The sequence below is a fragment of the Tyto alba genome, unplaced genomic scaffold (genome assembly GCF_018691265.1).
Source record: "Tyto alba isolate M040663 unplaced genomic scaffold, T.alba_DEE_v4.0 Super-Scaffold_1000006, whole genome shotgun sequence".
NCBI lineage: Eukaryota > Metazoa > Chordata > Aves > Strigiformes > Tytonidae > Tyto > Tyto alba.
Genome location: NW_024881272.1, coordinates 9,153,927 through 9,177,839, shown reverse-complemented (window position 1 = coordinate 9,177,839; position 23,913 = coordinate 9,153,927). Strand labels below are relative to the sequence as shown.

The 23,913-nt window shown below is 40.5% G+C and overlaps 2 protein-coding genes across 5 annotated transcripts in view; one reads left to right on the top strand and one right to left on the bottom strand.

The window, feature by feature from the left end:
* Positions 1 to 17,894, bottom strand: part of CDC73 (cell division cycle 73) — a 113,945-nt gene extending 96,051 nt beyond the window's left edge. Inside the window, exons 1-7 of the mRNA XM_032998543.2 lie at positions 17,687 to 17,894; positions 12,109 to 12,214; positions 11,022 to 11,091; positions 9,963 to 10,025; positions 9,822 to 9,874; positions 7,938 to 8,026; positions 5,549 to 5,765 (exon numbers count right to left, since the gene is read on the bottom strand). Of these exons, the coding sequence (XP_032854434.2) occupies positions 5,549 to 5,765; positions 7,938 to 8,026; positions 9,822 to 9,874; positions 9,963 to 10,025; positions 11,022 to 11,091; positions 12,109 to 12,214; positions 17,687 to 17,817 (729 nt within the window). The 5' untranslated portion in view covers positions 17,818 to 17,894. The remainder of the gene's footprint in view (positions 1 to 5,548; positions 5,766 to 7,937; positions 8,027 to 9,821; positions 9,875 to 9,962; positions 10,026 to 11,021; positions 11,092 to 12,108; positions 12,215 to 17,686) is intronic.
* Positions 17,895 to 18,116: 222 nt separating this feature from the next.
* Positions 18,117 to 22,366, top strand: GLRX2 (glutaredoxin 2). Of its 4 annotated transcripts, none has more exons than XM_032998633.2 (4): positions 18,117 to 18,697; positions 19,439 to 19,508; positions 20,956 to 21,132; positions 21,655 to 22,366. In XM_032998633.2, the coding sequence occupies exons 2-4, from the start codon at positions 19,446 to 19,448 to the stop codon at positions 21,772 to 21,774; spliced, it is 360 nt and encodes a 119-aa protein (XP_032854524.1). In that variant the 5' UTR covers positions 18,117 to 18,697; positions 19,439 to 19,445; the 3' UTR covers positions 21,775 to 22,366. The 4 variants fall into 4 exon arrangements, with proteins under 4 accessions (XP_032854524.1, XP_042659405.1, XP_042659420.1 ...); XM_042803471.1 differs by lacking the exon at positions 18,117 to 18,697 and adding an exon at positions 18,890 to 18,955; XM_042803486.1 differs by lacking the exon at positions 18,117 to 18,697 and adding an exon at positions 18,979 to 19,012.
* Positions 22,367 to 23,913: the final 1,547 nt, after the last annotated feature.

Below are 23,913 nucleotides of genomic sequence, written 5' to 3'. Positions count from 1 at the left end.
ACTAAGGCCTAGAGTTCACGTGAGAAAAGGTAATTCTAATATACTCGTAACTTTAATAAACTATGACTGAAGAGTGCTACCCAAAATTTAAAAGTTTTAGCAATAATCTCTAGCATATCCCTATATACTGGGTCTGGCTGAGATGGAGTTATTTTTCCTACAGCATCCCTCACAGCACTGTGCTCTGTATTGGCAGCTACAAGGCTGTTGATGAGAGATCCATGTTTTGGCTGCTGCTGAGCAGTGCTCCCCAGCATCAGGGCTGTCTCCCCAACACTCCCCCCTCATCACCAGGCTGGCGGTGGGCAAGATCTTGGGAGGGGACACAGCCAAGACAGCTGGCCCAAACTGGCCAAAGGGATATTCCATACCATATCATGTCTGCTCAGCATTACAAGCCAAGAGAAAGGAGGAGAGAAGGGGGGGGGCATTCATTATTCCAATGTTTGTCTTCCGGAGCAACCACTATGCATACTGAAGCCCTCCTCCCTGGGAAGTGGCTCGACATCACCTGCTGATGGCAAGTACACAGTAGCAAATCTTTTGCTTTCCTTTGCTTCCATGCGCAACCTTTGCCTTTATTAAACTGTCATTATCTTGACCCATAAGTTTATTTCCGTTTTATTTTCTTCCCCCTGACCCAGGTCCTGCTGAGGAAGGGAGTGACAGAGCAGCTTGGTGGGCACCTGGTGTCCAGCCAAGGTCAACCCACCACTCCCTACAAAGAAAAGGATGAAAGATTTTTTTTTTTTTTTTAAACATCAGAAATGCTTAGAGCTCACTATTCCTTTAAGAACACCAGTTCATTTTAAGAAGTTATAAAATTCACAAGGCCAGTGTTAGTGCATTTCCAAGATTCCAGTTTTAAGATTTCTCTACATACAAGCAGAGGATGTTCAAGCCAGCCCACCCAGTTACCATGTTGCTTATCTAAGAAATATTTCTGAGCAATCTGTGAGATTAGAAAAAACAATTTTTTACTAAAAATCAAGTACATCAGCAGTCACCAACGAAAATACACCCTCCAAATACACCCGTGAATGATAACTCCTGCTTAGGCTACTTTAATCTGTTCCTATAGGAAGAATTCATGTGCCACAAACACATTTAGAGTGGAGATGGAATGAGGAGGTTTTTCCTTCAGAAAAGATCACTGAAGCCTGCTACAGGAGATTATAAAAATCAAATGATTATTCAGGAAGGAAAGATCGAGGAAGGACATGAAGGAATCAATTTCAGTTTAAACAGTTTTTTCTAGATGTTGTATGTCTGCCTGTTTTGTAAAATAAACCATTGATCTAAAAACACGTACACAACAGAACTGAAACCTCTGCGAAGCAGTAATTCACAACTTAACACTCCAAACACGTATGATAGTTAATGTTCTATGTATGGGTTCAAAAATTTAGCTACCAGAGAACATACCCAGTTCTATATACAAAGGTTCTCTCAAAGAGGTTACAAAAGTAGTATCGTCACTATTTTGCCTTAAGATTTGCAGTTTTGAAAGTGTCAATATTAATTCTAGCATATCTTCACCAGACAATATTTCAAACTGATGTAACATGTATAAAAATTTAACAAATTTAAGCTGTTCTCCTGAAACAGGTTCCATAGTCAGTGGCATGACCACATTATCAAAAGCGTACTCATACCTTTCTAATATGATGTAAGCAAGCATCTGAAATTACTGTGTCTGCTTTATATGAAAGAGACCACCAAAAAAAAAATACACCAGAAAACAAAGAAGTGACACACAGCAACACCACACCTTGTCCAAATATCCATTGACAAATTAAAAGAAAGTTCACTTTTTCTTCTTTAAACTTCTTGCCCTGTATCTGTACTGTTTCTATCCCCCAGCATATCCAGCTGCATCAGGTCTGAAGATAGCAATTCCCTTACCCTGATTTTTGTGTGTGTTTGTGAAGATTGATAATTAGACTGCATGAAGAGTGAGGACAAATAGAAGAGTTTAATTTCTTAAAGCCCCCAACAATTGTGGCTGTGAAAAGAATGGTAAATGAGTTCAGCTCCAGCATCAATTACTTCTATTGTTTTTGACATTTGACTAAATTTTCAGTTGGTTAGACTGTCAGTTGACTCACCAGAACAGCAATGTTGTTGCCCACCTTTAGCCAAACCTGAAATTAAATTGCTTTAAGCAATGTATCCTCTCAAATAGTTCTAAAATTAAGATACTATGAGAGGAAAAAAAACTCAGACCAAACAGATGCAGTTTGGCTCTGAGAAGTGATTACATAAAAATGTCACATTATTCATAAAATCTACAAGACTACACTACAGACTTGGGAAGGCCAACAGATATTTAAAACAGACAGTGCCGGGTGACTCATCCACTAGGAATTAATCTTTCCAAAAGAAAGTAGAACTGCATAATAGTCAGGCAGAAGACTATGGGAAAATACCTCAGCAAAAGGCTCTAAGCAAAATGTTAATATAAGCAAGCAGAGAAACGCAAATTCTAGAAATCTTTAACACATAAGAGGACAGATGAACTAAAACGTCCAATTTTACAAGTGATAGGAACCTCACAAAAATCAACAGAAAGACAGACAGGGATCAATGCAACATCTGATCAAAAGAGGGTAACAGAGGCAGGTCATACAGACAAAGGACCTGTGTGATGCATTCTAGAAAGCTTAGAGTCAAATAAACTATGAACAACAGCCAATGAATGAGAACCTCTCCTGAATCAAGAGAGCATTTGGGCTGCACTGCCAGTATGCATGGGGCAGTACAGAAACTGCCAATGAAGGAAATAGTAATTATGTGAGATTGCAGCTACTTCGTAGGTTGGATAACAGTCAAGAAGGGAAGTGATGCTATCATAAATAATTGCTTCTTGGAGCAATTGGCCAAAGCAATCACAAAAGGAAAAGCATCTCTTGATTTAGTCCATAGTACCTACTTTAGAGAAGTAGCTGCTCAATAATATTCTACAACAGAAGCAGCAATGCACTCAAGTTCAACATTCTTGTAAATGGAAAAAAAACCCTACAGCCAGGAAAAATATCCACCACTAACCTCAGGAAGGGGGGCTATGTAACAATGAATATGCTATCAAAAGATAATTAAAAGCAGCATCTAAAAGGGCAGAATGCAGCTATCATGACAACTTTTTAAGATGTTAAAAAAAGAGTACTACCTCACTGGAGGCTTTAAAAAAAAATCCTGCAACAGTTCTATAAAGCAAAAAAGGCTGTTTCAAGTAAAAAGCAAACCAGAATCGGAACATGTGTCCAAAAGGAAAAACAGTAAATATTCCATAAATGTAATTAAGATTATTGCCATCTACATAGAATTTTGAGAAGCATCTTGCTGGAGGAATCAGTACTTTTTTCAAGCACATGAGAAACAGAGGAAAACTGTGAGAGCTGGTAAGGACAATAGATTTTTTCTTTTTGCTATGGCCTGATCTTCCTGGTGTTTTCTTTCTGCACCTTAAGCTATCTCTGCATCTTTGTTTAACTACAGAGAACACTGGGAAAGTTCACACACAGGTGTTTTTCCTCTGTGGAGAAGTGAGCTTAAAGAGCTGCCTCAGACTGAAGCCATTTTTGGAAACAAACAATAAAATTGACATTTTGGGATGCTTACTCTTCACCCAGGAGTTCTAAAGTGAACCAGATATTACCAAGTCAGACACTATATGGTATGTGAACTGCTGTTGAACAATTTTACTTTTAAACATTCTAGAAGGTTTCAAAGGACTGCAGATAAATCTATGCCAAGCAGATAGTGAAAGTTTATAATAAAAGGAATTATCAGGCATATTAGCAATTTAAGTATCATACAGAAAAGTCAAAACGGTATTTGCAGAGGGGTATCATGCTTCCCTCATCAAAATTCTTTAAATAAACAGGCAAGTAGATAAGGAACAATGTGCCTGAGAGAACATATCTGAGTTTCATAACAACTTTTGAGAAGGCCTTCACAATGGCTCTTTAAAAAAAAAAAAAAAATAAAAAAAAAAAACACGACATACACCCTCCCCCCCAAAAAAAAACAAAAAACAAAAAACAAACCCACACACACCAAAAAAAGCCCCAAGCAAAACAATATAAGCCCACAACCCTCCCAACCAACCTACAAACAAAAACCCCTGAGCTGATAAATCACAGCCCTGTATAACAAGTGATGTTGCCCCATCTACTTACTCTCACCGTTACTTGTACAAAAATATAAACATTAACATGCGATGATTTCTGTCCATACTATCAGGAATGCTCCTGCAATCCTGCACAAATAGAAATAAAGACTTGCTATTATGCCGGTTATATTCATCAGGCTAGCCAAACTAACTGCAGGCTGGAGGTCCAAGAACAAACAATCTCTTGTTTCTTGTCTTTCTCCCTGTGTTAGGTTTTGCTTAAAATCACTACCTCACCTCACTATTGTTATAAGGATACTAAAATAAAACATTCAACTCTTTCCCTAGTATCTTTGCAAGCTTCCCTTGGAAGACATGTAAAAACATGAATGCCATGAAATATTTGATAAAGGAAGAAAAGCTACGCAGATGCCTTCAGTATAAACATTGCTGATGACTAAAACATTAAAGGCTTTTATCCATTTATCAACTGTTCAGCAGTGAGATTGCTACAAATCTCAGACTTAAGGAAGCAACACTCACTCTGTATGTAGCATGCAGGTGCTTGCCACATACCCAGTGATTACCCTGTAACTCATGAATGGAAATATTCTACTGCTAATGCCACAAGACCAGGTTGTGAAAATGAACACTGTGTAAAACACTGTTAAAGATAACAGAAATGAAAACTGGGACCTCATTTACTTCTAAACATTATTTTCCTGTGACAGTATTTAAAGAAGAAGTGAAGGCAAAGGATGCAATTCAATGACAACCACATCAGGAAAACAGACATTTGCAATCTTTTAGAAACTGATTTAATGCTTCCTTAAGAAATTCTATGCCAAGTATAACTGCAATAAAGAAAGCCTAGCTGTCCAAAGAGAGCAAGCTGTCAAGCTTGCATGCATGTTTGAGACAGCATATAACCAAGTGCAGCTAACAACACTGATTAAAAAAGCACGAAGGAACAAATATACAGAAAAGCCTCCTCACTGTAACACTTTCCAGTCATGTTCATTTTAGCATATTTTCTCCTTACTTCATTGGCGCATTCCACAGCTTAGCAGTCTCTGGATTTTCAAAGTACACGTTGCTACTTCCACCAGTGGTTGCCACTTCTGCCAGCTTCAAACCCGCAGGTACTTCCATACAGCCCTCTCAATGCTATGGCTCAAGCCAGCTTTGTTTAAGAGGAATTAGGCGATTACTTGGTATCTTTTTAAATGGCTGAAGCAAGTATTCTGAGATACATTTTAGGCGTAAGAATGGATATTTCCGTCACTGCGCCAACAGCCCTTCATGCCTATCTTTACCTAGAACACTAAGCATAATCCCCCTGGTCATCTATAGCCAAGAAGCTAGAGATACAGAAAACAGAAAATGCAGTTTGTCATTTGGATCGTAAAAATAGCTTGGTATCCAGAGCATTACCTTGCCTGTGCTTTGCAGGATTGTAGTTCTTGTCCTCCATACTCTCTCCCTGCTGACAATATCTCTGGTTACATCCACTTCAGCATCAACAAAACTTCTCTGTTTAAGAGCAGTTATGTCATCATCCAGATCAGTTTTGATAGTGGATCTTTTCTTTGCCATGATTTTTGCTTTGATAGCAGCAATTTTTTCCACTGACATGGCTTCAGACAAGGACCTAAATGAGCAGAAATAACAGAAAAGACTGAATAATCGCACAAACAATTCTTCTGAAAGAATTTGGGAACCTGATGTGCTTAAAGTTTATGAATGTGCTATAAATCATAAAATAGTCACCTTACATATACTTGAAGACTACAGAGCTTGGCATTCCTGTTCTAGGGATGAGAATCAAACTTTACACAAAAGACTCCATTCTGGTAATACCACAAAACCCATGAAATAATCTCAACTGTAACAAGCAGAAGCAAAGATTGCTACATAAAGCACCAAGACTAACACTTCCATTTACAATGTCATCTGAATTTCAGCTCCACATGATTTTTAGTGGATTACAATTTTGCATGAGTCAATCAATCCCTGGCTGATCTGAGGCTTTCAAAGGATTTATCTAAATTTCAGCTGAGGTGCTGTTACATGGACTTGGACACTTGGAAGGTGTGTTAACCTTTCAGAGCATGTAGGCCAAACAAACAACAGATGGTAGGAACTTTGTCCACATTAATTTGTGTTTGAGGTAGCTCAGTTCAGTCCAGGAATGCAACGTCTATCTATTTGCTTTTAATTGTGAACACAGAATTCGGTTGCCAGACAGCAAGCCCCACTGTTTGCAGGTGAACTGAAGAACAGACAAGGACTGAATTGCACAATCCTACCTGCCCATAGCCAATTCAAATTTATGTGATTTTCCTTCTATAACTATTTATGTATTCTCCTTCTACAACTAAGCTATTGGAAAGGGATCATTTATGTGTTGGTGTTAAAGTAACAACAGTGACAAGCACAGAGTTGCAACTCACTGCCAGGAAATGTTATTCGCACTTTTTTAAAAGGGGCAGTCTTTTACATTCAGCATTAAAAAAAAATCTGTAAATACAAAGTAATTATGAATAATACTCAGTAATCCTCACTGCAGCACTGTCTCACAACTCCAGAACAAAAGTTGTGATACACTCAAGCTAGTATTCAAATTATTAGTTTATATAAAGCAATGTGTGTACTTTCTGATTTTAAGTCTGGTATAACAATCAGGTATTTTTTTTTTCCCTACAGTTTCCTTTTAAATATATCTATAAAAGAGACAGAGAAAGACTACATTCAAAATAGGTATATGTTTAGGTGTAACAGATTCTATAAATACCTCAACTCTGCTATATTAATTGTTGCAAGGCTGTTAAATTTCATCCCAGAAAAAGACAGACAAGAATTCCCAGTATTGTTTATGCTCAAGAGATAAAATTCTCGAGATTGCAGTTGGCTTACCAAGTGAAACTACTTATCTGCAAAATTGGGTGCAGACAAAGCAGTACATTAATTCATACTCATACACTTTAACTGTGGGAAGAATGACTCCCATTTCACATTACTGGAGCTCATAAACAAAAAAAAAAAAATAAGCCACTACGTTTGCTTTAAGACTTCTGAACTCAGATATCTGAAAATTAACTACTAGAGTCCGGTATCCTGCTAAGCCCAAGATTCTTAGCATCAACAAGATCTTGCAAAAATTTCACTTCCTCTCTGCTTGGCTTTGGGAAGATATGGTGTAAGACTCAAAACTAGCTGTCATTCTTTGCTAAATTCTGTATTGATACAACAGAAGAGGAAAGGTGATGGGCAAGTTTTTTAGCAGTTGAACAGTGGTTACTGCTTATGACAATGAGCGTGCATTATCCTCTGGTAGCCTGCTGCCTCTCCAGAGGCAAGAAACTCACCTCTATAGGCAATCAAACAGAGGTTGTGTTTCCCTTTAATCTGTTCTCACAATGTCTTCCTCCATTACAAGACACTGATCAATACAGGACGTTCTTCTTTGAAATAGAGAGATAATAAGCTACCCCTTGCAGTTTTGCTCATTGTATTCGACTGCTTAGATAGACACCATGGCAGAAAAAAGCAGAAATGTCAGATTCGGTAGGAAGGAGAGACAACTGTTTGCTCACTTCTGAAGACAAACCAAATCTCATGCCATGACATCTGAACATCCACTCAAGAACAGCAGTGTGACCAGGCATGAAATTCTGCCTCCTCAGACATTATTAATGATAGCACCTAAGGGAGGGAGACTTCCACTGACAGCTGTTGGACAGCAGTAAAACTGGCTGCTTTAAAAAGCACAAGAATGGTTATCAGTCCTTTAAGCATTATCCATACGAAAAAGTATTCCTACCTGATCTGCTCCGTTTGCACGATACCTTCTTTATGTCCTTCCAACCGAGCTGCCAACCGCTCCTTGTCAAGGCGCACACACTCTTCATCCTAGCAGTAAGGTTTAATTGTAGTATTTAATTTTTTGTACATTCTCCTTAAAAAAATAAATACAACTAGAATTAAAGCTATTCAGATTTTTTTTTTCACATTTCCAAAGACAATCGTTATTTCTAATTATTCTTCATCTGTGTACTAGCATTAACTGTACAGCTACTGGAAATTTCCTCTCAAGAACTACAAAGTATAATTAGAATAATGAAAAGGAAATTATGATTCCCTCAAAGAGTCTTGCTTAGACAGCAATTGAAAGCAATAGAAAAATCAGTCAGAGAAATTAAAGCTGGCATCCAAGTAGGACAATACATACACACACGTATATATTTAAGGTAAATTTATCAGACACTAAAATTTGCCCAGGTATTTAATCAGTTACATTTTTAAAGGAAAAAAAAAGTTGCTCAGAACTGTTACATCTTGACACAGAACTTCAACAAATGGCATTCCTAGTAAATACAAAAAACAAGTCCAGAGTAACGGAGCCTTTGCTTACTCAAGCCAGGTTTGAGACAGATGTACAATTTCAAAAAGCAACAGAGAGATGTAATTTTATGCCATTTTTTCAGCTATTAAATGCTGGTAGTATTTGATAGCTTGTGTTCAATATGTCTTATTTCCCCACAAAACTTAAATCATCAGCAAGTCTGTCCTATTCTAAAAGGCTAACTGGAAAGACTGAAGCACAGTAACATCAGTCATGCCCATGTATCAGGCGAGAAGTGGAATCTCTACACAGAAATGATCTCCAAATAATTTAAAACAGACTTTACAGACTCAGAGTTGCCGGAGCAGGAAAAAAACAAACAAAAAGAAAATGGACATAAACTCATTAGGCTCATATGCAGAACTCCTGATTCTCCAAATTATTATGGTAGAGATCTACAGTTTCAAAGCATATAGCCACAGAGGGGAACGTAGAATAAAATTCTATAGATCACCAATAGGTCATCTCACAGCAATAATCCGCTCATGTGCCATTAAGAATGAATAAGTTTTTATGGTTCTTATGCAGTTATAGGTAAGCACAACCAGTGTTCAAATCCAGTTCTTGAATAAGGGAATTTATATATTTCTATAACTCTTCTTTTAAGAAGAAAACTAAAGCCTCAGTACTCTGAAAATATATACAGCCAGATTTATAATAGCTCACAGAGTAGACAGCTGCATGAACATCTTTTAAAAAAAAAAAAAAAAAAAAAAAAACAAAACAGCAAGTCAGTTTTCAAAACCAGGCAGAGTTAAGTAATACAATGGGTGTAACTACTAAACACATTGCTTCTATTCAAGAGGCACTTGCAAAAATACACTGTTAAATTAATTACCTAAGACACAGCTTCCGAGAATAGTAATCACAGGGCTAGTTTCATGTACTGCTATAAAGGGACTAAAATAGCAAGTAAAACAAATAAGTATCCATTGAGAGAGGGTAAGATTGGCATTTAAGTTATAAAGCCAATTCACGGATGGCAAATAACCATAATCAGTCATTAAATATCACTTTTATTCCAATCCCACAGCTCTTAGCAAACAGGTTATAACGCAACAGGTCCTTACAGATATGTGGCCAAGCTTTCTCCCTCCATACTACAACAAATACCCAGCAACCAAAATTCCAAGTTTAAATCAGATACTTGAATACTAACTCCTTTCAGTTCATGTTCACACTAATAGAAGTACAGTGTGCACATAGAGGACATGTAGCCCAAATGAACTGCTACAAAAAAAAGACAAGTACTGTAATTTACCACCACCCCCAATTTGTACTGATGACAGTTACTGTCATTACCTCTATTCTTGGTTTCTTTGCTTCTGCTAATATTTCATCTGCTGCTCTTTTAACTACAAGAAAAAGAGGACATTAAAAATGCAAGGTTGTAGTACACTTCCATAAAATAAACCTCAAAGTTATTTTTCAGTTAAGCTGTACCTTGAGTGGACCGTTGAAGACCAATTTCAAGTGGAGCACTTCTGTCTATGCTTGATGAGGTTGCTGTAACCAAACACAACATTTCATTTAAGTACAAAATATTTGCAAAAGCACAGAAGGAAGAAGGATAACAGATAAATTTCAACAACAGAAATTCTAACTACGTATTAGGTAGCAAAGATGGTCAAACACTGGAACTGGAAATATTCAGAACCTGACTGAATATGAAGTTAAAGCAGGTTGCTCATTTAGCCCTTCTTTGAGAAGGGGATCGAACCAGATGACCTCATGTGGTCCCTTCCAACATAAATTAGTCAGCGAGTCTATGGCCTGTACATGCCACATAAAATTAAACAGTCACAAAGGTAATCACTTTATAACCTAGAGTTAAGATCTACTAGTTCATCTAGGTTTTTGGAATAGAGACAACCTGCTGGTCCCTTTAAAAATTTATACAAAAAATAGTTCACTTCTCATACTACAGTCATATCATATTCCAGTATACTTACAATTCTAAGACCACCTACAAAACAGAGCAACTTACAAAAGCAAACCATATTTATCCTTCTCTCCAAAAAAACCTCTTTTCTCTTACTATTGCTAATAATCATTAAGATGATGGAATACTAGGCAAATCTGCTAGACTGGCAAAGCAGTGTTTTGGTATTTTTTTTACTATACTGAAGATTTTATCCCACACACTTATTGTATCAAAATCAATGCACTACTGAAAGTTTCCCAGTCTACAGAAGGAAAAAGTATAAACACTAAGCATTCCAACATGTAACTATTAACCAAAGAATGTTATTAATAATGAAAAAGTAGCTCACTTCTAAACGTGCACATAGGAATGCAGCTCCTATCTAAGCACCATAAAAAATAAATTCAGAACAAAACACAAAGGAAAACCTAACTTATTTTTAGAAGTTTGAACATGTTCAGTTAAGCTGCAAACTGACCATCGTTAATCATCCTTCCCTTCCCACCCCTCACTTGTGCCATAACTATGGAGCTGTAAAGCACACAGTTGTGTCTAAGCAAAAAGAAAGCATCACTCACATGTTTCACCATTTAGGTATGCAAGCAAGTCTTTCCTATCAGGTCTTCTCACCACAGGAATGTTTTCAGTCTGAAAAGACAGCAGACTTGATATTAAACTGTTATTTCCTCACAAAGCCTTGGCTGAAGATTTTTCACTTTTATTGAAAAACTACTCATTCACATGAAGAAAGAAATAAGTGTCCTGCCTCCCAAGAAAGCATAACTATCAAGCTTAAAAACACAACTACTTCCTAGAGGATGTTCAGTTACACTAAATGAAATGTGCTGTCTGCCATAAAACTGAAAGAGAGGACCCCTTTTTTTCCTCCCTCACTTCAAACTAGAAACTAAGATTTGGAACTGGCTTTTAACACACACACACACACACACACACACTCACACTCTCTCTCTCTCTTCTCTGCCAGGAATCAATGTTGGTAGGCAGAAATCAAGTATTTCAATTTTGTACACACAGCACTGTTGCATCAGGTAACCACATGGCACAGGGGAAGATGAAGCATGAGCTCATAGAAAGCAGTCAAATGGAAATCAAAAGGAATTTCTCTTTCAGAGTTCCCCTATCTTTAATTGTAGAGCTTATCCAATAATTTCTTTAATTAGATTGCATACTTCCGAGTCCACTTCAAAGCTATTTAACTATACTCTTTTCTGTTTTGTAGATCTTTACAATCTCAGGCACTAAAATATTATCTAGATTGGGACTGCACAACAGAGAGCAGATGGACAAAAGTACTTTTGAAGTAGTTCATGCCGGAGACAACAGTGACTGTAGAATATCAAGAGAAATGCTGCAATTACTGTTAATACTTGGGTGATAGACGCTTGTTGTAAATGCAGCTTGGTAGCTTGAAGGGATGATCTGTTGGGAAGTGAATTATCAAGAAAATACTCCACCTTGATACAGACTTTAGTTTGATCCCTGTGTAGAGGGGCTCTTTTTTAAACACACATTTTGTTGTGTACCTTCTTTGATTTCCCCAGCCAAAGTGATACACTTAAATGCTACTATCATTCCCTGAAAATCACTGTGCCCTTATTACTTATCACAAACAAGACAAAATGAAATTTTCTGTGGTTTACTTACTGCAGCACGGCGGACATAAACAGGATGTGAAAGGTGCACATTATTGAGCAGGAACAAGATAGAATCCAAAGTGTAGTATTCCCTGGGTTGGCCCTCTTTCCCTGTCCTGTGAAATCATAAAACAAAGATTTTAACGCTTAACATCTCCATCACTGTCTCATACACACAATTTTTTAGCCAAGTTCTCTTTTTTCCAGATGACACTTCAAAGAGCAAGGTTTGCCCAACTAGTAAACTACCAATTGTGTTAATAAATACGAGCAAGGAACACATGTTCTTGCAGCCTCTTTGCTAAACCAGTTATAAAAACTGTCCAAAATAATCCCAAATTTGAGCTGGATGAGTTGTAAAATATACTAGCAGCAAGACTTGGGAAACCGTAAGAACACATTCACCCACATCTCAAACTTATTTATTCTGATTATCAAAGAAACAGTCTGGCTTATTTGGGACAGCTAGAGGAATGTAACTGAACTGCAAATGAAAAAAAAAAAAAAAAAAAATAGTATTACATGCTCTTCAGCTACAATGGGACAGAATTTTCACCACTAGAGAAGTCACAATGAACTCCCACAGTGAAGTCAGACCACTCCAGAGCAACATAAAAGCATCAAGTTTAACCTCAGCTTCAAAAAAGCTTGTTTGAAAGAGATGCCTTTTAAATCTGAAAATGAAGCTGTTCTATGTAACAATTTGGGGAAAAAAAAAAAAATCCCTGAAGCAAGGCTAAACAAAAATCATAGTTTCAGCTTGGCTTCATGAGCATCAAACATAATTCCCTCCTCACACACATGTTCACCCCTTTATGCTGTTACTAGAAGATTTTGTTGGGGAAGCAATGTCTCTTCCAGTTTCAAAACAAAACCTGCTCCCTAAATACTTGCAGTGCTCTGAGGAATGGACCTTTCCTTCAGTTTCACAGCCCCCAGTACGACTCAGGATTCTCCCGCCCAGACCTGGGACCTGCCAGACCCCAGCTTCAAGCAGGACAGGGCTCCTCCACACTGCCCAGTCCCCATCCCCAACTAGCTGGCTCACCTCAATGCCCGATGAAGATGGACCCACCAGAATACCAAGCCAAAACTGTAAAATTTAAGACTGGCACAGAATTTGGATGAAACCAGAGATTTCTGTTGAAACCATAAGGAGGAGTTTTCCCTCCAAGTAGAGTGGCTTTACTGGTGGCTCACCATCAGCATCGAAACACTCACCACAGAAGTGCCAACCTCACTGAGGGAAAGGGGAAGCAATTAAAAATATTCAACTATAACTTTACTGAACCTGAAAGAGCTACACAAGCATCTACTAAATGCAACAGAAGTGTAAGTCTGTTTTCTCCATACTGTAGATAAAATTCCACTACTGCAAGAAAGCAATTACTTTCCCTTAATTATCTAGATTGAAAGTGTCCAATAACCCATTCCAGACTCACTAGCAGAAACTTTCATAACCATGCCTGAGAAAACCAATAAATAAATAACATGGAGATATAAGTGATTTGAAATACCATGTGAATAGCAGAGTAGAGGATATTTCTATCACTGTTCCTTCCTTCCAAAAACTTAATTTGCTGGGGGGAGGGGGTGGGGGGTGGGTTGGGGGAGAGAGAAGGGCAGGGAGGGGCACGAGTGTGCACCTACATTTTATTGTTGAAGAAGAAAGGGAGGAGACACAGTATCTTTCAACTGCTAAGAAGCTAAAAGTCAGCTTTACAATTACAGTCAACAGAACTGGATTCCTCCGCAAGGAATCATTTGAGTATTTTACTCTTTCACTGCTATCTTTGATAGCACTGGCAGAAACAAAAGCTTTCTCCACACAGACTTGGATCTGAAGTGTATGTCACCTGATGCAATTGTCACTTAATTTTAAAACAAACATTTTAGATTATCTCACTTCAGAACAACTCATTATTTGAAGTGTGACACATCCACGGAACACGATATATAAAGTCCAGCTGGTTATCTACTCAAGTTCTTAACAATATTTAGCAATAAACAGCATAATTTATAAAACAAGTACTGAACAGTTATCTATTAATTTGAAAATACAGTATTAAAAAGCCCCAGGCATTGTCAAAGCTCAGCAGGGCACAGCTGGTACTTCATCACTTGAACTACACACACAAGAAATCCCTATGCTCATTATGGTTCTAAGAGGATATTTTAGTAGGAGGACAAGATATCACACATTAAAGGGAAAGCAGAAAGACAAACAGTTGTACACAAGGAGAAAATACAAGTCTAAACTGACATTTCAGCATCAGTTTGCGTTCCTTTCAAATTTTCCAGACAGAAGGAACCTGCCCAATAAACTGAGAACTAAAAGCAAGCTTATCTGAAAGTAGCTTATTTAAGACAATTTACAAACATCCAAAGTAGCAAAATAAATTAATTCTCTTATTTCCCATATTTAGTAATGGCATCAGTTACTTAACAGTTAAAACTTAACATTCAGACCTCAAAAGGTCCAGTACTTATATTTTTGCTTTAATGGCTATTAAGAATTGCACCTCTTAAAAAAAAAAAAAAAAAAACACTCCAGCTTAAAAAAAAAAAAAAAAAACCCACGCAGAAAGTGTTTACATAATGCAAGAGACAAAGTTTCACCTGCTTGTTTTTAACACCAGAAACTTATTTCCTGCTCATCCATTCACCCTCAAACTGTGGGCAGCAGGAGTTAATTCATTTAACTGCTTTATTTCCTCTTCCATGTTTCAAAGCATGAATTTTTACAGAGATACTAAAGGCCTGTGTCTCATTCACTAAAGAAAGCATCAATCTTTAAGAATACAAGACTAGGCATGCAGAGTATCACACACATTACAATACCCATGACCAGCTGCTCACTGTTTAAAAACTCAGCTGTACATACAAGCCCCTCTGGTACGTAAACAAAGCAAACAAGTTTCTCCACTAGATTGATTCCTTCCTTTGGTTTTAAAGCAGATTCTATAATCATTCTTCAGGGGCCACAGATTAGCCATTAGATCAAAACACACAAACCACTTATCTTAGACCATCTAGCCTACTACATATCTCAGCAGGAGTATTCATATAATTATTATCTGGAAACTAACCTGGATTAAAATAAATTTCTGCCTTGTTCCCCCCCACCCCGGGTTAGTTTTAACTTGGCTTAGTTCTTCAGACCAATTCACTGTTTGGCTGACACTTGCACTAGCACAGAGAGGAAGCAGCACAGGGCAGCACTGCCAACTTCTGCCAGCTTGGCTGCTCAAGGAGCCACAGTGTTAAATGTCTAGTGGGACTACTTCTAATTCTAGCAGGGACAGTATGCCACCACCACTGCTGGGACTTGTATTACTCTCTCCAGATTGGCAGCAGAGATGCAATTACAGCAAATGTGCTGTTGACACCGAAAACAGAAATCAAGATCTGCTTCACAAAAAACTAAGCCACTAACAACTGCTCAATGCAAGCATAGTTTGGATCCTGTCAAGTGACCTGAATATAAGAAGTTTTGAATCTTAAAAGTTTTTGAAAGTGTTCCTCATAAGTCCCTGCATAAGTCTGGCAATTACGTAAATTAACAGCTCCTAAACTGTGGTGTCAAAGCTGTCGAGTATGGCTTGCAGAACTGGTCTCATTTTTACAGTGTCTTCAATTTAAAGATTAGACACACATAATTCCATGGTGGTTCACAAGAAATGTTGCAAATTCGTAGCAGTCTGATCCTACCAAAAGTTCAGAAACCAGTGATCTAAACCAAGACTTCCTTACGAACTTCAGACGAATAAACCAACAAAAAAGCTCCAAACTCCACAACGTGTCTATCACAAGAGGCAAGGACACAAACAGCTACTACGAGGTTACTGCTGTTCTGCTCATACTACCCTCTGTTCACCCACAGTTCCTTCCTGACCGTGAAGGCAAAGCTGCCTGAATGTACATAATAAAGTTTTTCTCTCCAGCTGCTGTCTTTCTGTCTTTTGTAAAGAATTTCTGGGCCTAATTCAAGCTCTCCTTAGCAGTAGTAGAGTTAGGCTGGCATATCAGTTTCTCTGCTCCCTACAGAAGAGCAATGAAACTTGTCTGTCTAGTTAAACATTACTTGTTACTGCTTGGGAAAAGCAACTTGTAGTAAGGAAACCACCACAATGGTCTATACAGGCGCTCAACAAAAACAGAACTAAGACTTTTCAAGAATTTTAAAGCTTAACTCCTTATGCAAATATTTTTCTTCCTCTTCAGTCTAGCTGTCAGTATCCTCCCCAGCCACCCAGGAAGTACAAATAAATTTCAAATGAGTTTCTGAAAGCTTGAAATACGTAATGAAACAGCGTATTTCTAGTTTTAAATAGAGTGCAAAGTAAAATCTGTTTTAAGCCTTCTGTCTTCAAATTAACATACAGACATTTCTTTCCTTTCTCTCTCAAACTAAAAGTCAGGATATTGGATCAATACTACCATTCATATCATGATCATGAGAACTGAAAAAAAAATAATCCCTGGTCACAAGGACTGAACTACAAGGGTTTTCTTGAGAAATCTGCAAGTTCTTCTGTCTTTCCATCAAGCTTCACGGGATAACGTACTCTCTTTGATCAGTACCTGAAATATTTGTTATCCAATGTTTAAAAATAAGCATTTTTTTCTTTCAAGTTTAAAAGAGATTCATTGAAATCCTTCTAGTTAAGACATTAAGAGCAAGCAGCTGCTAGATTCTGAGGAAAGAGGAATGAAGAATTCCCTTGCATTGTACACAATACATACCACACTAGAAAATTCAATAGGTACAAAACCTCATTTTTGCAAGGTTCTCTAAAAATAAGCCTCTTATCTAATGGAATCATCTAAGCAACAGAAAAACTCTCTCTACTTGTTTATTATGGTAAGATCAAGCAGGCAACAGTCTGTGCTCGGTCCAGCCCAGGAAGAGGCCCCAGCTAAGAGCGAGGTGCCGGCAGAGATCAGCAGGGCTCGCAGATGGCCCCAGAGTGCGTCGATTTGGGCTTCACTGACTTTCCTACACCCGGACAAGGCTCCGGGAGAAGCAAAGCTGGCCGAATAAACTAAGACAGCAAGTACGTAACGCCCGTCTTCCACCCAGGATCTCGTCCCACGCGATCTCATCGCATGAGACTGCAACCCCCGGCGCCGCTGCGACCCTCCGACCGCTCCGGGCCGCACGGACAGGCCGAGAGCCGGGCAGGGCCTCGCCGGGAACCACGCTGCCCTCCCAGCCCAGGGCAGGGGCGCCGGGCGGGACCCTGGGAACCTTCCCGAAGGGAGCGGCGAGAGCTCCCTGCCCGCCCGGGCTGCCGGCAGCGCAGGGGAGGCGGGTATCGCCCCCCCGCCCGCCGGCCAAGGGGCGCGGGCGCCCGGGCAGCGCCTCCGCCGGGACAGCGCGGCCGGCCCCGGGGCGCTCCCGAGGGGCCGGGCCGGGCCGGGAGGCGCCAGCCAGGCCGCCCGCAGCGCGGCGGGAGGCGACGCGCGGCGGGAGCCCCGCAGCCCGGGCGCTCCCCCCGCAACTTCGGGGCAACTTCTTCCCCCCGCCCGTCCCGTCCCGTCCCTTCCCCGTGCGAGCGGCCGCCCGCACCGGCCCTGCCGCTCACCCCCAGATGACATAGTTGGTCTTGACGTTTTTGGGCCAGGAGAACTCGCCGAAGATCACCTCGTCGCCCTTCACCACGATCTCCTTCTTCTGCGTGTTGTACTGCCGCAGCACGCTCAGCACGTCCGCCATCTTCCCTCAGGAGCCGCCGGCCGCCGCCGCCGCGCTCCGGCCCGGCCCCTCTGCCAGCCGCGCGAGGACCCCGCCGCCAGGCCCGGGGCTGCCCGTCGCGAACGCCTGCGCCACGCTGCTGCCACGGCCTCCTGCAAGCGCAGGCAGGGAGCGCGACGCCGAACCCGTTGCCATGGGAGCGACGCGGCCCCGCCCCCGCCACTTCGAAGGCACCTCCCCCCGGCCGGGCGGGACGTGACTGACGGCAGCGGTGGGGGGGCGGGGCCACGGGCAGCGCAGCCAATCGCGCCGGGCGGCGGGAAGGCACGCCGGTCGGGGTCGTGTCCCGTGGCGGTATGGAGGCGGAAAAAAAAAAAAAAAAAGAAAAAAAAAGAAAAAAGAAAGAAAATAAAAGAAAAATAAAAGAAAAATCTCTTCTTTACCCCCACAAAAACGTGATTTAATTCTGACAAGAATAAGCCGTCGAAAGACTATCGCAAAAAAAAGGAGTTATGAAAACATTTACGGCCTGTGTACCTGAAGAAGGAAACCCGGTAACGCCAGGAGCGAGCGCTGCTTGGCGGCGCGGAGCCGGGGTGGCGGGGGAGCCCCGGCAGCGTCTCTGCTCCCCGGAGCCAGGCCCGGCGCTGCCCCTCAGCCTTCCGCCGTCACTTCCTCGGCTCCAGCCCACAGAAAGGGGCTGCGTGGCGCTGCCCAGCAGAGCCCGACCAGCACCCCCCGGGGGGCACCGATTCGGGGATTTTAGGCCTGGAAGGAAGCTCTCGTGACGGCCTGACCTAATCTTTGATGCTCGGAATTTTCTCAACACTTCTCACCTCTGTCAAAAAACATTATCCCGCTTTAAATCTACAAAAGGCGAAACTGCACCACCTTTCTACCTGTAAGTAGCACGTACCGGGACTGACAAAACAAGACTCAGAGCTGAGGGGACCCCCCGCCATGGCGGGGCGGGGCGGCGCGCCGCGGGCTCGGGGCACCGGCACGCGGCGGGCAGCCCCGCGCTCAGCCGAGGGGCGGGGGCCGGCCTGGGAGCGGGGGATCGGACCGCCGGGAGGACTGCGGGGGAGCCCCGCCCCTTCCTCTTGGCGGCCATGGCCCTGCAGGGGGCGCTGCGCCGGGCGGCGGCGGCGGCCCGGGGGTGGGTGGGAGCCCCGCGGGGGGGTCCGGGGCCCGCGGGTGGGAACCCCACGGAGGGGTGGGTGCGCTCGGGTGGCGCCGGGGCTGCTTGCTGCTCGTTGGGGGCAGGCCGGCTGGCCGGGGCCCGGGCCGAGCGGGGTCGCTGCTGTGGGAGTCGGGCCGCGGCGTGAGATTAGACCCTTGTATCTGTGTTAGCGTGAAGGTGGGGGGGGGGGGGGGGGGGGGGGGGAAATCCGTTTTGTAGAGGCAGCCGGTTTGATTAGTCTTATAGTCTGCGCCGTCCGTATCTTTATTCGCATCTTCCTGCAGGCACGTAAGAATCAGCGTGGCTGCAAGGTGTTGCAGCTAAAGTAAACTTACGTGTAATGGAGAAACCGGGTTGCATGTTTAAAGAAAACACTATGACATTAGCCTTTAATTTGTGAACTATAAAATGTATCGTTTGTTTGAAAGCTCAAGTATCTGACTTCGATTTCTTTTTTAGTTTTAGAATGGGGAACAGTCTGCCTACTTCTGTAAGATTGTCTAATGATGCTGCTGTGAATCAAATACAGGTAACATTATTTATGCGATTGTTATTTGCAACATTTGTAAAAGCCATAGTTACTTCAAAGCTCTTCTGATTTATACAGATACATTATGTAATTATTTTTCCATGTTGAACCCAATTCTTATGTTTATTAAGTAATACTGACAGCGCTGTTTATCCACAGCCCTGGATCCTGATCTTCCTAGGCTGTAGCCATTTTACGTTTTTTCAGACTTATACTCAAATTCAGTACTGCTATCAACACTGGGGATTAAACCTTGTAAAAAGACTGATGTAAATATTTAAAAAGTTGTTTTTTGAAGTTGACTTGCTGATACTAAATCAAAGCCTGAAATCACCTTCACTTTACAGTAAAGTAATAGGGGTATTTCCTTCTCCCATTCAGAACCCGTTTTGTCACTCTGCTTGCCACCAGCGTATACTGTTTGCCTTACAAACAGGGAGAGCTGCACTAAATAATTCAAGGAGATGCAGCTTGTTTGGCAGACTGTAGGTGTGTGACTGCAGAGCAGAAGAGGGTTGAAGGTTGGCACCATTCCAGGGCAGTCATACCATGTGCTCCACAATCCTTCTCCATTTCAGAGTCAAGTGCAGGTCCTACACAGCTTCAGAAGTGCCAGCAGTGCTTCTGGCAGAGATCCTTAATGCCAACTCTATTTCTCCACTCCCATGAGAAGATCACAGCATTCCTGAAAGTTAGATACTGCTCAGTTTTACCTGATTCCAGGTATTCTACTCAAAGTATAGAGCACACCTCTTACCAAAAAGCTTAAGCGGAGCAGAAGTCACTTTATCTTCACGGAGGTCTGCAAACTGCTGAAGCTGTGCCTCACTGCCTACTGCACTCATGCGCAGATGTTCTTTGGGATCTGGCCAAGTGCAGCTGCACTTTTTGAGGACGAGAGTGACTTCCTTAGCAGGCAGGTAGCAAGCAGTTTTTATTCTGATGTATGGGACGCATCCCTACAGGAGGTGCTAGGTCACCATAGAGGTCTTCAGGACAAATGTGGGGTGGATATGTTTTGCACCCACCATACAGGTCATGATACCTTCTTGACAGGTGCCTGCATAGAAGTCACTGTTCTGCTCCTTGTTTTTAAAAAAACAGTAGCTCGTTCTTCCCCTTAAGATTCTTGTGGCTCTAGGTTAGAAGTGGAGAAAATTTAAAAGCTAAATTAGCTTTTCACTTTACCTTTAAAACCAAGAATAACGTACAGTGTTTCAGAAGATTCTTCAGAAGTAGCCAGCCAGCGCTGTAGCATGGCTGGCAACTCCATTGTTATTCCTGTTAAAAATACCTCAGAAAGCCTTTTACAGAGTGATTTTCCTCTATTTATTACTATAATAGCAATTTTTAATTTCTGTATTTGTTTTCGTGACTTTTGATACTGCTGAAATGCACCAGCTTAAAAACAAAGCAGGCTGACTTGAACATTCTTTTGAATGTACAGGAGATTATTTCAGACAACTGTGTGGTGATTTTCTCTAAAACAACATGTGGCTACTGCAAAATGGCAAAAAATCTTTTTGAGGGTATGAATGTAAATTATACAGCTGTAGAACTGGACATGAATGCAAATGGAAGTCAGTTCCAAGACATTCTTGAACAGATGACTGGCGGCAGAACAGTAAGTATATTTTCTTGTATGTAACAATCAAAGCAAGAACTTAAACCATGTACGTTCCTCATGGGTTATGACCATATCAAGTTCATTTTTTTTTTTGAGATAAGTAAACTCAGGATAGAAGGTCCTAAGTTCTGTACCATCTCTTCATCTTGAGTCCTTCTGCCTGTCTCTCTGAGGTGATCTTTTCCATACAGACACTAAGATAACTTAAGTATTGAAAGTTTTAATTTGTGTAGGTATATTTGATCCATTATGTTTAACACTTGTGATTTCTTGATTTATATATTCACTTAATTATTTGAATTCATTACAATCTCCCATACAATGATCTTTACCCACTTTTGAGGGGCACATGAAGTTTCCCATCTCTGTAAATACTGTGAAAACATGAGTTGTACAGTACTATTAAATATGCTTATGTAAGGACATCATTATTGTGTGCATACTCAAGACCACGTAGGCTGGCTTAAATTTTTATCTTTTTTCGAATAAGTAACTAACGCAATTTTCATTTCCTGATAGGTCCCAAGAGTGTTTGTCAATGGGACTTTTGTTGGAGGTGCTACAGATACTCAAAGGCTTCATGAGGAAGGCAAACTGCTTCCATTAGTTCATCAATGTCAAGTGAAAAGAAAATCCTGAACAGCTATCTAGCTTAGCTTAGTCTTCCTTTCTATAAATGGAATTTCAGACAAGTTAGATCATCACGGAGATACACTGCATCAGCAGGACTCGACAGCTTCAAGCCACGGATTCCTGAATCAGAGATTGTTCACTGACACAGACTCTAGGACTCAGCAAATGATCTTGAGTCCCTGCCTCAGCTTTACAACCAAAATGGTGATAAAACACATGTAACTTGCGGCTCAAAGTGTGCGATAGTGATGTCATTGTATTGCTACTACATCCTGATCCTACACTTCAGAGAAGTAAGACTGTACAAGAATCCTGTCTGTTTTTCTGCTGCAAATTAGTTTGCTTGCTCGCTTTGTTCCAATAGTTACAGTAAATGGTCAGTTTAATGTAATGATTCCTTTAATTATTTTCTGAATGTCAAATTGTAATCATGAAGAAAACGTGAAGCACAACGCGTCTGTAGCGATATTGCTGTCTGCATGTCTGCCTCTCTTGCATCTTGGTGTCTGATCACCTAGCTACCGAACTGCACATCCAAGTTGCTACCAAAAAGGGAATAAAGATTCTTGCAGCTTTCATCTTTATGCTGCACTATGAAGTATCAGTCTATATAGTGTCGTTCAGGAATGTCCTGTCACTGAACTGTGCAACTGCAAATTACGTTATGATCAATCGAACACTATTATGAAACTTAAGACAAAGTAAAATGAATCTAATATGCATAGAGTTTATTTAGTACTTAAATTCTACAGTTGGAATGCAGTTTACTAGCAATTTTAACTTGCAGTTAAATGTCAGAAAAAATGTCTAAAACTCAATAGTTTCAGTACAATGTACACCCAAAGTCAGACCAGACAATGCCAGAACTCTTGGTTATTTCAAGACCGATCATATGCAAGTAGAAAATTATATCCCATTCTTCAGTAAAAGAGACCATTACACTACTGAAGGTGCACAGTTTAGGAAAAAAAAACATTAAGTCACTGATTTTTTACTCACTTGTGAATAAGACTCCTGTTATTTCCATTGCTTTCAGCGCTGCGTGCACCTAAATTACTTTTTCCCCCCTTCAAGGGAAAAAAGCATCACATTTATCTTCCAACTCCAGATAACAAGGACTGTAAGAGTATCATTTAAATTTGACTGCTTCATTTTTGTGATGTGGGTTTGAAATAAGTTTCTGGAAAGTTTTTAGTATACAGTTGCCTGCACTGTGCATCTTTAATGTGTAATGAGCTAATTAAACACACTGACCTCGTTACATTTTTTATTATTGCCATTTAGTGTATTTTGCTAGTTTCATCACTGCCTTATTAAAATTTTGTTTACAAGGACACACTCATCATGGTAAACACACATAAATGTGCATTACTCCCTAAATTTATACTTAATAAAGCAGTTTATTTTGCACATACAGTGTTAATCAAGTATTCTTTTTCTGTGTAGAACTCTTAGGCCAGTTACATTTTCTCACAAGGTTAACAGCAATTTTGCATCCATCATGTAAAAATAACTAATAGTATGCAAAGAAATTTTTCAAAGACCTTTTCATTTTGTTCCCCTTTTTTTAAAAAAAAAAATAGTAGTCTAAAATAACCCTTTGAGTTCTAAGTTTCAGAAATCCCAGGGCATTGTCACTTAAGGCAATATTCTATTCCAGCTGTTGAGAAAATATGCTGTATGCCTTCAGATCCAAGTGAATGCCCATTTATTAAAGAAGATATGTCTTAAGGCACCCAAAGGGTTAATTGTGTTTCTTTTTAACCATATTAAGGCTCCCTATCCAAATAGTTTCTCGTTAATTTTGTATCATTTCATAGAAAGTAGCAGCAAGACGGTGCCTTTAATCACTGGACGGCACAAAGCCATGTTATGTTTAAGTTATTTAAACATGATATGGCAGTAAAGTGTGGTTCTACTCTAGAAAATTAAAGTAGAGGGACTCAGAAACAGTCATTAAAAATTTCTGTAGTTTTTGCTTGGTATTGTCTCCAGGACAAAGCTGGTTATCTTAAAATAATGCTTGCCCTGGGACCTTAATGTTGAAAAATATCTACTAGAGTCTGTACTTAAGACAAACCTGCTCACTCCACTTAAATACCATGCCCCTAAGAAGCATGAGAAGCTGGAAACAAATGTCAAGTT